The 16,306-nt window shown below is 54.2% G+C and overlaps 1 protein-coding gene across 1 annotated transcript; it reads left to right on the top strand.

The window, feature by feature from the left end:
• The first annotated feature begins 6,190 nt into the window (after window positions 1-6,190).
• Window positions 6,191-16,225, top strand: CDK2AP1 (cyclin dependent kinase 2 associated protein 1). Its single transcript, XM_066260721.1, has 4 exons — window positions 6,191-6,527; window positions 11,020-11,117; window positions 12,706-12,832; window positions 15,394-16,225. The coding sequence occupies exons 1-4, from the start codon at window positions 6,257-6,259 to the stop codon at window positions 15,459-15,461; spliced, it is 564 nt and encodes a 187-aa protein (XP_066116818.1). The 5' UTR covers window positions 6,191-6,256; the 3' UTR covers window positions 15,462-16,225.
• The last annotated feature ends 81 nt before the right edge of the window (window positions 16,226-16,306 follow it).

The raw sequence follows: 16,306 nt of genomic DNA, 5'->3' as shown, positions 1-16,306 counted from the left end.
GAAACAGAAATAAAATATCCCTGTTTGGAAAGGAAAAAGTAAAATGACATGATCTGATGTATAGAAAACCCTAAAGAATCCACCTATATACGCAAAAACTATTAGAGCTAAGTGAGTTTAGGAAAGTTGCAGGATATAACAATATACTAAAAGCCTCATACAGAAAAAGTTAACTAAAAACGGCTCAAAGACCTAGATGTAACAACAGGAACTATTAAAACTCTTCAGCAGAAACGTCAGTGAAAATCATCATGACCTTGGACTAGACACGATACCAAAACCACACAACAATTTAAAGAAAAAATAGAAATATTGGAGTTAATGAAAATAAAAAATGTGTGTCAAAGTTCCCTATCAGGAATATAAAAAGAACCTGCCCAGGTGGTGGCGCAGTGGATAGAGCATCGGACTGAGACGCAGAGGACCCAGGTTCAAAACCCTGAGTTAGCCAGATTGGTCACGGTCTCACCAGCTTGAACACGGGGTTGCTGGCTTGAGCATGGGATCATGGACATGGCCCCATGGTCGCTGGCGTGAGCCCCAAGGTCGTTGGCTTGAGCAAGGGATCACTCACTTTGCTGTAGCCCCCTTGATCAAGGCACATATGAGAACAGTAAACAACTAAGGTGCCACATATACGAGTTTATGTTTCTAACTTCCCTTCCTGCCTGACCAGACAGTGGTGCAGCAGATAGAGCGTCGGACTGGGATGCCGAGGACCTAGGTTCAAGACCCCGAGTTCGCGGGCTCATCTGGTTTGAGCAAAAGCTCACCAGCAAGGAGTTACTCAGTCTGCTGAAGGCCCGCAGTCAAGGCACATATGAGAAAGTAATCAATGAACAACTAAGATGTCGTAATGCGCAATGAAAAACTAGTGATTGATGCTTCTCATCTCTCCATTCCTGTCTATCCCTCTCTCTGACTCCCTCTCTGTCTCTGTAAAAAAAAGAATAATTTCTCTCCCTTCCTGTTGGTCTGTCTTTTTTTTTTTTGTGTCATTTTTCTGAAGCTGGAAACAGGGAGAGACAGTCAGACAGACTCCCGCATGTGCCCGACCGGGATCCACCCGGCTCGCCCACCAGGGGCGACGCTCTGCCCACCGGGGGGCGATGCTCTGCCCATCCTGGGCGTCGCCATGTTGTGACCAGAGCCACTCTAGCGCCTGAGGCAGAGGCCACAGAGCCATCCCCAGCGCCCAGGCCATCTTTGCTCCAATGGAGCCTCGGCTGCGGGAGGGGAAGAGAGAGACAGAGAGGAAAGCGCGGCGGAGGGGTGGAGAAGCAAATGGGCGCTTCTCCTATGTGCCCTGGCCGGGAATCGAACCCGGGTCCTCCGCACGCTAGGCTGCCGCTCTACCGCTGAGCCAACCGGCCAGGGCCCCTGTTGGTCTGTCTTTATCTGTCCCTCTCTCTGTCTCTTTCTCTGTGTCTGTCGCAAAAAAAAAAAAAAAAAAAAAAAAAGAAAGAAAACAAAAAGACTGGCCCTGGCTGGTGGCGCAGCAGATAAGAGTGTCATCCTAGAGCAGTGGTCCCCAACCTTTTTTGGACCATGGACCGGTTTAATGTCAGAAAATATTTTCATGGACCGGCCTTTAGGATAGGACGGATAAATGTATCACGTGACTGAGACAAGCGTCAAGAATGAGTCTTAGACTGATGTAACAGAGGGAATCTGGTCATTTTTAAAAAATAAAACATTGTTGGCCTGACCTGTGGTGGCGCAGTGGATAAAGCGTTGACCTGAAAATGCTGAGGTCGCTGGTTTGAAACCCTGGGCTTGCCTGGTCAAGGCACATATGGGAGTTGATGCTTCCAGCTCCTCCCCCTTCTCTCTCTCTGTCTCTCTCTCCTTGCTCTTTCTCTCTGTCTCTCTCCTCTCTAAAAATATGAATAAAATAAATAAATAAATAAAACATTGTTTAGACTTAAATATAAATAAAACTAAAATAATGTAAGTTATTTATTCTTTCTCTGCGGACCGGTACCAAATGGCCCACGGACTGGTACCGGTCCGCAGCCCAGGGGTTGGGGACCACTGTCCTAAAGGACTGAGGTTGCCAATTCAATCCTGGGTCGCCCGCTTGACCTCAAGGTAGCTGGTTTGAACCCTGGTCAGGGCACATATGAGAAGCAATCAGTGGGTGCACAGCTAAGTGAAGAACAAGTTGATGTTTCTTTCTCTCTTTCACATCTTCCCTTCCTCTTGCAAAAAGAAAAAGAAAAAAAGAGAGAGAGAGAGAACGAAAGATGAAAGAAAGAAAGAAAATGAAAGATGAAAAGACTGCTCCAAAGAATGGGAGAAGCTATTTACAAATTATATATCTGAGCCTGACCTGTGGTAGCACAGTGGATAAAGCGTTGACCTCGAACATTGAGGTTGCCAGTTTGAAAATCCAGGCTTGCCGGGTCAAGGCACATATGAAAGTTGATGCTTTCTGGTCCTTCCCCACTCCTCTGTCTAAAAATAAATAAAATCTAAAAAAAAAAAAATTAAAAAAAATATGTATCTGAGAAGGAACCAGTATTCAGAGAATATATACAAATGACCAGTACATAAATGAAATGAATGTAAAGATACTGAATGTGACTACTCATTATGGAAATTCAAGTCAAAACCAGGAAATACTAATTCACACCCACTAGGATGCCTAAAATTAAAGTCAGATAATAGCTCTGGCAGGATAGCTCAGTAGAGCATCGTCTTGAAGCACAGAGATTGCTGATTCAATCCCCAGTCAGGGCATATCCAGCAACAGACTGATGTTCCTGTGCCTCTCCCCATTTCTCTTTAAAAATCAAGCCTGACCTGTGGTGGCGCAGTGGATAAAGCGTCAACCTGGAAACACTGAGGTTGCCGGTTCAAAACCCTGGGCTTGCCTGGTCAAGGTGCATATGGGAGTTGATGCTTCCTGCTCCTCTCCCCTTCTCTCTCTCTCTCTCTCTCTCTCTCTCTCTCCTCTCTATAATGAATAAATAAAATCTAAAAAAAAAAAATTTATTACAAATCAATAAACAGGCCCTGGCCGGTTGGCTCAGCGGTAGAGCGTCGGCCTGGCGTGCGGGGGACCTGGGTTCGATTCCCGGCCAGGGCACATAGGAGAGGCGCCCATTTGCTTCTCCACCCCCACCCCCTCCTTCCTCTCTGTCTCTCTCTTCCCCTCCCGCAGCTGAGGCTCCATTGGAGCAGAAGATGGCCCGGGCGCTGGGGATGGCTCCTTGGCCTCTGCCCCAGGCGCTAGAGTGGCTCTGGTCGCGGCAAGTGACGCCCCGAAGGGGCAGAGCATCGCCCCTGGTGGGCGAGCCGGGTGGATCCCGGTCGGGCGCATGCGGGAGTCTGTCTGTCTCTCCCCATTTCCAGCTTCAGAAAAATACAAAAAAAAACCAAAAAAAAAAAACCAAACAATAAACAGGCCTGACCTGTGGTGGCGCAGTGGATAAAGCATCGACCTGGAATGCTGAGGTTGCTGGTTCAAAACCCTGGGCTTGCCTGGTCAGGGCACATATGGGAGTTGAAGCTTCCTGCTCCTCCCCTCCTTCTCTCTCTCTGTCTCTCCCCTCTAAAATGGATAAATAAATAAAAAATAATTAAAAAAAATTAAAAAAAATAATAATTAAAAAAATCAATAAACATTTTTTAAAAAGTCAGATAATAACAAGTGTTGGTGAGGATGTGGAGAAATTGGAGCCCTCCCTCATATGTTGCTGGTGGGAATGTAAAATGGTGCAGACAGAATGGAAAGCAGTTTGGTGGTTCCCTGAAAGGTGTAACAGAGTTACCCTAAGACTTAGCAATTCCATTCCTGGGCATATACCCCAAAGAATTAAAAGCCTATTTTCACAGAAAAACTTGTACACAAGTATTTATTTTTCTCTCTTTTTTTTTTTTTTTTTTGAAGCTGGAAACGGGGAGAGACAGTCAGACAGACTCCCGCATGCGCCCAACCGGGATCCACCCGGCACGCCCACCAGGGGCGATGCTCTGCCCACCAGGGGGCGATGCTCTGCCCCTCCGGGGTGTCGCTCTGCCACGACCAGAGCCACTCTAGCGCCTGGGGCAGAGGCCAAGGAGCCATCCCCAGTGCCCGGGTCATCTTTGCTCCAATGGAGCCTTTGCTGTGGGAGGGGAAGAGAGAGACAGAGAGGAAGGAGGGGGGTGGGGGTGGAGAAGTAAATGGTGCTTCTCCTATGTGCCCTGGCCGGGAATCGAACCCGGGTCCCCCGCACGCCAGGCCGACGCTCTACCGCTGAGCCAACCGGCCAGAGCCTGTACACAAGTATTTATAACAGCTGAATTTGTAATAGCCAAAAAGTAGAAACAACTCATATCCCTCAGCAGGTGATACGATCTGTCTTCTGATGGGAACATTATCCAACCATGACCAATAGAGAAACAAAGCACTGACACTTGTTACAATGTGGATGAACTTTGAAAACATGAGGCTAAATGGAAGGTGACATATTGTGTCACTCCACTTACAGGAAACGTTCAGAATAGAAACATCCATAAGACCCAGAAAAGATTAGTGGTTGCCTCAAGCTAGGTGTCCTGGGAAAAGGACAGTGACTACAATTGGGTATTCTGGAGTCTCTTTCTGGGATGATGTAAATGTTCTAGAATTAGATGGTGGTGATGGCTGGACAACTCTGAATACACTAAAAAACTCTTAAGTTGTATAGTTGAAAAGTAGCCTCTCACCCTGCACCCTCTGATAGGGAAACCACCTGCTCTTTTGGCTAATGAGCACTTGAAACATGGCTGAATTCAGTGCACTCAGTGTAAACTTCGCAATGGGTTTGGAAGACTTTGTATGAGAAGAATAAAGTATCTTTATGTTTTTATATTCGTTACATATTGGAAACAGTATTCTGGATATAGTGTGTTCAATAACATGTATCAAAGATTAATTTCAGGCCCTGGCTAGGTAGCTCAGTTAGTTAGAACAACCTTCCAATACACCAAGGTTGTGGGTTCGATCCCCAGTCAGGGCACAAACAAAAATCAACAAATGAATGCATAATAAATGGAACAAGAAATCAATGTTTCTCTCTCTCTAAAATCAATAAATAAAAAAAGTTACATTGTGGCTCAGAATATATTTCCAATGGGCAGTGTTACTTTTGAATGTGGGGTCCTAGGGCGGGGTGGGGGTGTGTGTATAAGAGAAGGCATTGTTAATTTGCTGAGCATCCTTGGTTTAACAAGCCTAAAACTGATCACAGGGGTGTTGGTTAAGTTGGTGGGGCGATGTCACTTGTACCTTCAATCTCCAGGGAGGGAAGGAAGAAAGGCATGGGTGGTATCCCTTCCCTCTTGGCCAGAGAAGACCCTTCCTCACTAGAGCCAGATTATGTCTGCACATCTGCAACTAATAAAAAAATTTCCAAGCCACAGTGATTAGAAAGGAGGGAAAAGATTGGGCCTGTTGTGTAGTTTGATGAGCTTTACTATTTAAGCTGAATGACTACCTTCAAAAGCTTAATCATCTAAATCCCAAACACATTTGATGATAACATGGCAGTCAAATTTGAGGATCAGGTGGGATGGGTTGGAAGGAGGGCCAAAAATTGTAAGGTAAACCCCAGATGAGGAGAAACTCGGCCAAGTTCATCCTTGTACCTCGCGCGTGCTCATAGTAGGCGTTTGTTACCTACCTATTTGAATGAAGTATGTTGCACAATTACCTGAATGCAAGGATGAATTTTCCAGGGGGAAACACCTCTCTGGCTGTTGTCAGTCTGAAAGGAGTTGCAGATCCTCAAAAAGGGTTAAAAACCACTTAATACAGACGGGGACGTGAAATTTATTTGAAATCAATGTCAAGAATTGGTCGTTCTGATTCTGGGGAGTAGCCAGACCTCGGCGTCTGGAAGGATCTACGTGCTTCAAAATACCATTCGCCACCATTTTCTCCAGGTAATTTTCCATCCCTGCCCCCACAGTCAAGGGGACAAAAAGTAATTTTGAAAATACAACCTTGCTATGTAAGAAAAAAAAAAAAAGAATTTAAGCGGTAAAATAAGAAATCTCCAGGCGCTGGAAGCGAAGAAGAAGAAAGAGAGACCTATGCGGGCCACGGGCGCCGCCGGGACCCCAGCCCCCCAAACTTTGCCAAGTTACCGGCGCCGAGCGCGCGGGGAGGCGCGGGGCGCGGCCGCGGGCGGAGCCGCCCCCTGACGCCGGGCCGCCCCCTCCCGGCCCGGGCCGGCCCCGCTGGCTCGGCTCAAAGTTTGCGGCCGCCCCTGCGCCCGCCCGATGTATGGGTGATATACTGCGGCGGTGTCAGGGTGAGGGACGGCCATATTTGCCGGTGCGGCCCGAGCCGTCAACAACAAAAAGTGCGCGGGAGCTCGGCAGGCGCACGGACGGGCGCACGGACGCCGGGCCCGCCTCGCCGCCGCCCGGCCTCGCCGCCGCCGCCGCCGCCTCGCGGGCCGGGCCCCGCTGCGCCTCGCGCGCCCCGCCGCTCGGGGGGATGTCTTACAAACCGAACTTGACCGCGCACATGCCCGCCGCCTCCCTCAACGCCGGTGAGTGCGCCCCGCGGGCCGCGCGCGCCGCGCCCCAAGTGCCGCCAAGTTGGGGGCCCGCGCGCCCGGTTCCGGCTCCCGGGGGCCCGCGAGGCCGGGGCCGACGGGCACCGGGTACCGGCCCGGGGCAGCGCGGCAGCTGCCGCCGCCATGATTCCGGCGCCCGCGCTGCCAAAGTTGGCGGGTGCGCCCCGCGCGGCGCCGGGCCTCGGCCGCAGCTGGGCCGAGGCCCGGGGCGCGGGCGGCCGCCGCGGTCCCCCCCACGCCGGCGGCCGAGGGCTCGCGGGGAGCGCGGCCGGCGAGGGCGGGGGAGGTTTCCTCGGCTCCTTTTTCCTCCGGCTTTTGGGCGGCTCGGCGAGGGCCCCTGCCGGCGGGAGTCGGGAGCGGCCGGGCCGCGTCAGGAACCGGGAGCGGGGCTAGGGGCACGGGGCCCGGGCCGCCGGTGGGGCGCGAGGATGCAGGCCGGGGCAGCGGGACTGCAGGAGCGCACGTGTGCAAGGCCTGGCCAGCCTGCGCAGGGTTGGGGGCGGCGTGCCAGTGCCAGGTGCAGCCGCCCGGGAGGGCGCGGGCCAGCTGGCCCGGCGCGGGGTCACCTAGGGGACTGAAGGGTCAGTGTGGGCTCAGCCTGGTGCGTGGGAGCAGGGCTCCTCAACGGGGCACACGGGAGGTCCCCTTAGGCGTGCACCGAGTGAAAGAAGTTGGAGAGGTCTGGGGGGCCTCTGAGTGCCTGCCTGCAGGTGTTGTGTGTGTTTGGGGGGGGGGTGCAGCTGAGCCGGGGTCCGCATCTCAGAGCCCCCAAGTCTAGACCTAGAAGGCCTCCTCCAGCATTATTTGAAAAGGGCCATCCTCTTCCGTCCCCTGGGGCGGCAGCCAGCGGTCCCAGGAAACTCCTCCAGAAGTTGTCAGGCAGTGATTGGCTGTGCCCAGGGGCTCGCCCCAGGGGCCAGAGGAGACGGGAAGGGGGTGTGCATGTGAAATTGTGGAGTTCAGAGGTGAGCAGCTTTGTCCCCTTACCAGGGTCCTTCTCCATTAGACACTAGGATACACTTACCAATAAGCTAGGCACACTTGTTGGGGGAGGGGAAAGAGGCCCTGGGGGGAGGGGACTGGCCTCCTTGGTTAGAAATGCCACGCTGGCAGTTGGCCTCAAGTTTGGGCCTTGTCTCCACATGTTGACTCCTTAACTCCAAAAATCTGAAGAGAGACCCCAAAAAACCATTTGCATCCATATAAAACATACATGTACATATATACATATATATTAAAGTTTTTGGATACAGACTTGGGGATTAGAAAGGGTTACGATTCGGGGTATGGATGGGGGAAGGGGGTGTAGTCAAATGGGTCAAATGGGGCCTCTGAGTCCCAAGAGAAAAGAGTACTAGTTTCTCAAAGGTTCTCACCTGCTCTGGAATCTGCAAACCTCAAAAGAGACAGGCTTTGTGGCCCAGGTAGGATGTCTCACTTCCTGTCTCATCTGTCATCTTTAGGGTGGGAAGGCAGAGTGAGGGTCCTGCATGAACCTGACTAAACAGGCCGGAAATGTCAGGCCTGCCCTGGGATAGTTGAGGCAGGCGCCCTACACTGAGACTTTTGGGGTCTGGGGTCACAGAGTGACATGCACCCACTCAGGACCCCAGAAGCCCTGTTCTGGGCTGGCTAGCACCTGTGTGCAGGTTTTCTTCTTTCTCCCACGGTGAAATCCAGGAGGGGTGCTCAGGTGCCCAGATCATTGGTGTTTCGGTGGGTGCTCCCCTTGGACCCCTTTAGAAAGCCCCATCTCCCCCTGCCATTTGCATCCAAGATGGACTCTCCACTGCCGCTCCTCTGGCTTCCTTGTCATCATCCCTCACGCCCTCCAGCCCTGCCTCCTGTGCAAGGGTTGCCAAGCCGCGGCCTGGCGGCGGTGGCAGTGGCAGTGGTGGTTAGACAAAGCCCCCGCCTCCCTGCTGGAGCGCTCCCCCCCCAGGCGCCCCAAGTGGCGGGAAGGCCGCCAGCTCCCCAGGCCCAGGCCGCTCTTTGTCTGGCGTGGGGGCGGGGAGCTGCGCCTGGCCCCAGGAGCTGCTGGCCTCTGCCAGTCCCTCCCTCCTCTCGGCCTCCCTGGTCCCCCGCACACTGCGCGCATTGTCTGTGATGCTCAATGCTGGGAGATGCTGCGCTCACACCCAGCCTGGTTTTCTCCCTGACCTTGTACATCCTGGACCCTCAAGGTCTACAGGAAGCAGTGGGCATGAGTGGAACTCGGGGCTATTTGCCAACTCTCCAAGGCCGTGACACCTCCCCACTCTCAACACAGTAAGGGATAGTGCTGGCATGCCACTGGGGTCACCTGCCCTAAGCTGTTGCCTTACTCTCCGCTCCCAATCAAAACCGGTAATTTCTCATTCCTCTTCCCTCTCCCTTAACCTCCCCCCTCCCAAGACTTAACCTATAGCCTGTTGGGAATGATTACCTCAAACAGATGGGGAAACTGAGGCCCAGACAGGGAATGGGCTTGTCTGAGGTCACACATCCAGGTGTGGCACAGCTGGACTGGCTCCTAGTCTGGGCTCTTGCCTGGAGGAGAGAAGACAGAGTGGGGAGGTAGGGACCCAGTAATAAAAACGAGAAGGAGGAGAGCAGGGGAGGTGCCAGCCCATCTCTGCCGGGGAGCTGGATGACCCGTACCCACCCCCAGCCTCACACTGAGCATCCTGGCCTCCTAGAGAGATGTCGTAACTTGTAGCTGTCAGATTTGGAACCCAGTTCTGGGTCTGCAAAACCTGAGCTCCCCAGACCACTCTCACTGCCACATCAGAAAGTTTGGGAAGTCGGGGTCTGGCTGAGGTGGCAGGGGGAGCTCAGAAGCAGCTACCCTGCCCCGGTAACTGCTCTGGCACACCTGCGGTCACCTTGGGCCCAGGTCACATTGTGCTGGCAGTGCGCCTCTGTCCTGAGCAGTGTGTGCCCTTGGTGCATGATCATCCCCACTTTAGAGGCTCTGAGCCACTCAGTAATGTGCCCAGTTATCAGCTGGTGGCTGGCAGTGTTCATATTTCCTGGCTGGGCATCCCATGCTTGAGCATAATCCCAGGCCCCGGTGGGTAAATCCAGGGCAAGCTCAAGACAGCTGTCCCCAACTCCTGGACAGAGGGACAGGCTTTGGAGCGTTAGCCTCTTCTGTGCTCTGTGGCTTGGGCAGTACCCACCCTCTCTGGTCTGCTTCTCTCTCTACAGCAAGGAGCTGTAGGGTTCTCTCGGGCCTCTCCAGCTCCATCAGCCTGAGCCTCCTGAACTTCCTTCCTCCCTTGCCCCTCCCCTTGCTCACACCAGATGAGCAGCTGGTCGCTTTGGCCAGCCTGGCACCAGCTGTCCCTCCCTGGGGCCAGGTCTGCAGAGCCTGCTGTGTGCATGTGTGTGTGTGTGTGTGTGTGTGTGTGTGAGAGAGAGAGAGAGAGACACCGTTTGGCTCTGCGGGCGGCAGGTGGGGTGCGGGGTGGGGAGCTGTTCCTCTGTCGGGGCGTGGAGGCAGGCAGGCAGCTGCTGAGGAGGGCTAGGTAAATTCTCCATGGTTACCGCTGTTTGTAATTCTACAGGACATCCTTTACCCGCTAATGGCCACTCGGACGCCATTACAGGTCTGCATGCTCCCAGCTCCTGCGCTGGAGCTGGGAGATTCCCTGCCGGGGACCTCTCCCTCCCTGTTTGGGAGACAACACCCTGAGCCAGTCCGGGCCCTGTGGGTCCTTCTCTGCTGGAGGACAGTGTCTCTGAGCCTTGCAGTCCCTAAGTGGGGCCACCCCTCCCTTCCTGGGGTGCGAGTCATCTGGGCATAGATACCGGCTGTCATGAGCCCTGTCCCCTCTTTGGGGAGGGAGAGTGACAGGTGCTCAGAGAGCGAGGGCTTGCCTGAGAACACAGAGGCCACGATGGACTCCAGATTCCCAAATTTGTGTCCCGTTCACTGGTCTCCAGCCAGGGTTGGATCTCCATCTCCAGATACCCCACCCCCACCCCTGTCTGCCTCACCATGTGGCCCAGCAAAGGTTTGGGCCCCCTGGGAAGTCTTAGCCCAGGTGTGGCCCATCCTTGCTTGTAGCTGCTGGGCTATTGTAGCAGTGATGTGGCGCTAGATGACTACCCTCGAGGGAACAGGACTGGGGGGGGGGGGGGAAGGCTCTGAGGCTGTGGACAGCAGCATGTGTCATCTGGGGTACCAGTCCCAGCCCGCAGGGATGGGCAGGAAGTCTGTGAGTGATTAGCCATGTCTGTGGTGGTGGTGGCTATGAAGAGCAGTGGCCTGTTCGTTACATTTTAGTATCCATCATGTAGGCTGAGGGCCAGCCAGTGCCAAAGTAGGACAGGAGCAGGGCTCTCTATCCTGAGAAGATGCGAGGCCCCTGCTGATGGCATGAGTCCTGGGCAGGGGGGACTTTTGCAGGACGCAGAAGCCTCCCCTTGGGTAAAACTGGTCCAGGCTATGTGATTCCTGATTCCTCTCTCCTCTCCCTAGCTGGGAGCGTCCACCCGCCTTCCACCAGCATGGCAACGTCCTCACAGTACCGCCAGCTGCTGAGTGACTACGGGCCACCATCTCTAGGCTACACTCAGGTATGGCAGCAGGGGTGGTGCGTGGCCAGGGGTTCTCTGGAGACGACCTGAGCATGTAGGGCACGTGTTTCCCACCCTCCAGGGGGAGGAGGAGAGTTGGTGGGAAAGACAGGGGTAGGGATGGTGGGATGGAACAGTCCTCTGAGCTTTCTCACGCCACGGCCCTGGCTGGACTCCTGCAGGAGACCTGAAGCCTCAGAACAGAGGGTTGGCAAGGTGCTTCCTGGGGGACATGGCTGAGACAAGGGTCGGGGAGCCCAGGGATGGATGAAAGCCTGGAGAGCCGCAGTTCTGTGGAGGGGCCGCCACCCCATGTATGTCCCTGGTGGGTCTTGTGTCTGGTTCCGGGGGAAGGAAGGCCTGACCTTGACTCTGGACCTGAGCCTGGACTGAGGGGAGGGCATCGGGTTCCCACCTTGCCCCACAGTCATGGCCCCAGCGAAGAAGATGGACCTGTGTCCCGATGGGAGTCTGTGGTCCCTGTGTGAGGTTACGTGGGTTCACACCTGGTTCTCTCACTTGTGAGACTGTGACCCCTGCCCCCTAGCCCCATTTGGCCATGTTGCTGAGACTGGGTTTCCTTACTACCAAGTGGGGGTTAGGGAGGTCACTGGGGCGGTGCGAGCATCCGTGGAGGAATGCCCTTCCGTCAAGTGGCACCTGCCAGGTAAACACGGAGGATACGTGGCCGCCAGCGGCAACATTCTCTCCTGTGGCCAGAACTCGCAGCATTCTGAGGTCGCCAGGGACGCTGTGCTTGGGGGTGAGGAGGCGACTCGCGGGGCCATACCCCACCAGGCCCTGCTGTCCCAGGAGGAGAAGCGGGCGTGGGCCCAGGAGCGTGACCACCTGAAGAAGCGGCGTTTGCGGCAGGAGGATGGGCCGCGGCCGCTGGAGAGGCAGCACAAGGCTCTGGCCATGTGGCGGCTGCAGGAGCTGCTGCCGGCGCGCAGGGCCTGCGGAGGCCAGGGCAGGGCGCCTGGGGGCCAGGCCAGGACGATGGAAGGACCCTGAGGCCAGGCAGCCGATTAGGACAGAGGAGGAGATGGAGATGGAGCAGGAGCCGCAGGAGGAGGAAAGGGAGAGGCCCTGGGAGCCCAGCCTCATGGTTTGAGGGTTTGGCTTGGGGCTGCTGGCGGGGAGGATGGGAGAATGGAGACATACTCTGGGCTCTGTCCGGACGGCTGTGGTGACTTGCATAGGCTTGCTGACCCCCCCGGGTGTGGCCTCCGTCTTGCCCACTTGCTCTGCACCCTCGGCCCCAGGGTTAAATTTGCTCATCCACCCGGGTCCTAGGAAATTCTCTGTGGAGCCTTTCCTGTCCAGACAGGCCACTGAGATGATGAAAGCTTCCTAGCGACTGCTGGGTGGATTCTGGGGGTGTGGGGACAGTGGAGGGCCACCTCCCTGCTCTGTAGCTCGCCGCCCGAGGGGTCGGGCCTGGCCCCAGCAGAGGCAGCTGCCCAGCCAAGCTGCCCGCCCTCCTTGGTCCCGCCCTTGTCGCCGCGAGGCCATGCGGTGGGGCCCGACCGCGGCATTGGAGTCAGGCTGGGATTCGGTCCGACTGAACCTTCCCTTCTGATCCTAGGGAACTGGGAACAGCCAGGTGCCCCAGAGCAAGTACGCCGAGCTACTGGCCATCATTGAAGAGCTGGGGAAAGAGATCCGACCCACGTACGCTGGCAGCAAGAGTGCCATGGAGAGACTAAAACGAGGTGTGTCCCGGGCCCAGCCTCCCACCAGGTGACCCGAGAGCACCGGCCTATCACTGCTGCGGAAGGTTTTGTAGGAAATGCGTTAGAGGGTGGGGGCGCTCCCGATTGGTTGCCGTCACCGTGGGATGTGAACTTGAGGGATCTGATGGGAAGGGGCTTGGCCGGTACTTGTTTTCTGAGGGGCTTCTAAGAAGGGTAGCTGCAACCAGTGAGCCTTGCTCCCCCTGTGTGCCACCAGGAGGGTCCACCTGGTTTAAAAAGGAATCCTGGAAGCTCCGCCTCCCCCCTTCTCCACTGGAGCCCAGGGTGTGTGTGTGGGGGAGGGAGGACATGTCATAATCTGGGGCAGGGCAGCAGGAATGCCTTGAAGTTCTCTTATGATGGGAGAGTGTGATACTGCAGAAAAAAAATGACTCACGTGGAGATGTGACCAGCCAGCTGACCTCAGAAGGATGGGAAGCAGTTTGCTGCTTCCTGTGGGCAAGAGGGAAGGGGGAAGGGGTTTCCGCTTTAGAAGGTGGCAGTTCAGAGCCCAGTGCCCATGTGTGGGTTCCATTTCAGGAGGGATTTGGGAGGGGGGCCTCTCTAACTTGGAGGAAAAGGAGAGAAGAACATTCTTTGGTTATAAACCTGAGGCGTAAGTCGGGGGCTGCTGTTCGGGCTGTAACTCCGCAGAGGCAGGCAAGGCCGGCCGAGGACAAGCCCAGAGAAGCAGAGGCCTTGACTGGTGTTTAGGAAGCTCTGGTGGAGACTGATTGCACAGCTGGGTTGGGGGATTGCAGGCGTCAGGAAGGGGACTGGCAGTGAGGAGCTGGATCTGACAGGGCTTGTGGGGGCCGTGGAACATAGCTCAACCGCTGTCCAACCCACGTGGGTGTCGCGCTGTTGTCCAGGCTGCGTTAGAGTCAGAGGGAGCAAGAGAGTCCCAGTGACTGGAGTGTTCATTACCAGAACAGAAATTCCTGGGAAGACGCTAGACCCCAAAGTCTAACAGGCAGTCTGCAGTCACCCCAGCAGCTGGCGGGGCAGATCCTGGGCCAGCAGCTAGCTGCTCCTGCCCAGTAGACAAGCCCTGCTAGCCAGGTTCATGTCTTAGCAGGGCAAAAGGGGTCACATAGGGCACAAGGGAGTCAGGTGCATTGTTGATAGGTCGGCAAACTGCAGCCGATGAGCAGGGAAGGGTTTTAGGATTTTTTTTTTTTTGTATTTTTCTGAAGCTGGAAACGGGGAGAGACAGTCAGACAGACTCCTGCATGCGCCTGACCGGGATCCACCCGGCACGCCCACCAGGGGGCGATGCTCTGCCCCTCCAGGGCGTCGCTCTGCTGCAACCAGAGCCACTCTAGCGCCTGGGGCAGAGGCCAAGGAGCCATCCCCAGCACCCGGGCCATCTTTGCTCCAATGGAGCCTTGGCTGCAGGAGGGGAAGAGAGAGACAGAGAGGAAGGAGGGGGGGTGGAGAAGCAAATGGGCGCCTCTCCTATGTGCCTTGGCCGGGAATCGAACCCAGGTCCCCCACACGCCAGGCCGACGCTCTACCGCTGAACCAACTGGCCAGGGCCGGTTTTAGGATTTTTAATGGTAAGATAAGTATGACTTTGTGACACGTGAAAATTTTGTGACATTCAAACCTGTGTCCATAAATAATGGGATACAGCCACACCCATTTGCTTATGTAACGTCTATGGCTGCTTTCACAATTCAACGGCAGACTCCTCTGGAATTGAGGACTCATGACAGTGACCCTGTGGCCGGCCCACAAAGCCTAAAGTGTTTGCTGTCTGGCCCTTCACAGAAAACTTCTAAAGTTCTGAGAGATAAGATTAGTGTGCTGTGGGTGCCTAAGGGACTTGGGGATGTCATTCTCATGGCCTTCTGGGAGTCTGTCTCTTAAGAAGGAATAGGTTCTCGGTATCTAGTAAAATGAGCTCAATAACTGTATTTCATCAAGTTCAGTAGATACAAAAAATAAATAAATCATGGAGAGAAAAGATACGGAGAGTAACAAACAGGACAGAAAGATGGTAGCTCAGGGACCCCGGGGGAAGCACGTCACCGTGAACCAAGGTTGAACGTAAGCGAGCAGCTGTCACCTTGTGCCCTGACACGTGCAGGCTACCTGACACTGTCAGGCCCTTTCTAGAATTTAGAAGCAGCCAGAGGAAAACAGTGACTTGGAGGCACGGATCTCCAGAGTGGGTCAGGCTTACAGAATGTGGGGGAGGCACAGACCCCTGCTGTCTAGATGGGAAGACAGTTGCTGGAGAAGCATGTCCTGAAGGAAGAGCTTGCTGGCTGTCACCCTGAGCGCAGGAAGAGGTTTTTAGGGAGACCCAAAGAGATTGTTCTAGGAGGTGAGGAGGCTTTGAGAGAGAGGCTGATGGGATGTTCATGCTTTGTAAATCATTTGGAAGCCTGTGGGGTTTGGACACCTGTCCCGAGTTCCCTCCCAGTGTGAGAAGTGTTCTGTCTGGCTGTGAAAGGACCTGTCTTCCCCTTGTGGAACCCTCTTCTGGACTGGGTTCAGCCGGATGGTTCCCACCTCTGCTTCTTCCCCTCCAGGCATCATCCACGCGAGAGGACTGGTTCGGGAGTGCTTGGCTGAAACGGAACGCAACGCCAGGTCCTAGCTGCCCTGTCAGCCCAGAAGGCTTTCCAGCTTCTCCCACAAGTTCTAGTTCATCTCCCCCTGTTCAGATGAAACTTGTTTTCAAAATAGTAACAGTTTGGTTTCTGCTCCCTGTACCCCTCCCGTGGTTCATTAGGCTCTGCACCTATAGTCGCTGAGACAGAGAAGAGATTTATTTCTCAGTTGATTAGGGTTTACAGATTAGTTAGGAACTACTGCTACCCAGGCTGTTTCTTTATTCCTTTTTTTTTTTTTTTTTTTTTTAAAGCATTGATTTAAATGTTGCAGGGCAGAGTTCCCTATCTCAAGGCAAACTGGGGTTTGCCTCCAGGATACCAGTGTTTTTCGCTTTTGGATACATTTATGTTACTGGAATTGTTCTTTGTTTCTCTTCCTGAGCTGACAGGACTCAAAGGGTTTTGTCCTCTGTGCATACTGACTGCAGCACATTTTACTAGCAACCGTCCCTGTTGGCTAGACAGTATAGATTCTGCTTCGTGTAACTTTTTTGCTTAAGCATTTGCATGACTTTAGTGCTTTGACATCCATTTTTAAAATGCACAAGTTATAAATACAGAAGAGAGAGCAACTTGCCAAACCTCGCTTCACAAGGACCCCTGAAATGTTCTCCCAAGACTGTATGTAGATTTCAGTTCTGCCTTTTCCTGTAAGTTGATCCAAACATCTGGAAGAAAATGACTTAACACTGTTTGCATCTTTGTATGTATTTATTACTTGATGTAATAAAGCTTATTTTCATTAACAGTTGGTATGAAGATGTGGGTTCCTTGAATGCAGTGGTCTTTTGAAAAACAGCTCTGTAGGGAGAGGTGGGAGAGACCGGTC

The sequence above is a fragment of the Saccopteryx bilineata genome, chromosome 2, assembly GCF_036850765.1.
Source record: "Saccopteryx bilineata isolate mSacBil1 chromosome 2, mSacBil1_pri_phased_curated, whole genome shotgun sequence".
Classification (NCBI taxonomy): Eukaryota; Metazoa; Chordata; class Mammalia; order Chiroptera; family Emballonuridae; genus Saccopteryx; species Saccopteryx bilineata.
The sequence above is the reverse complement of the archived record's forward strand: the minus strand, read 5'-3'. Positions and strand labels throughout refer to the sequence as shown.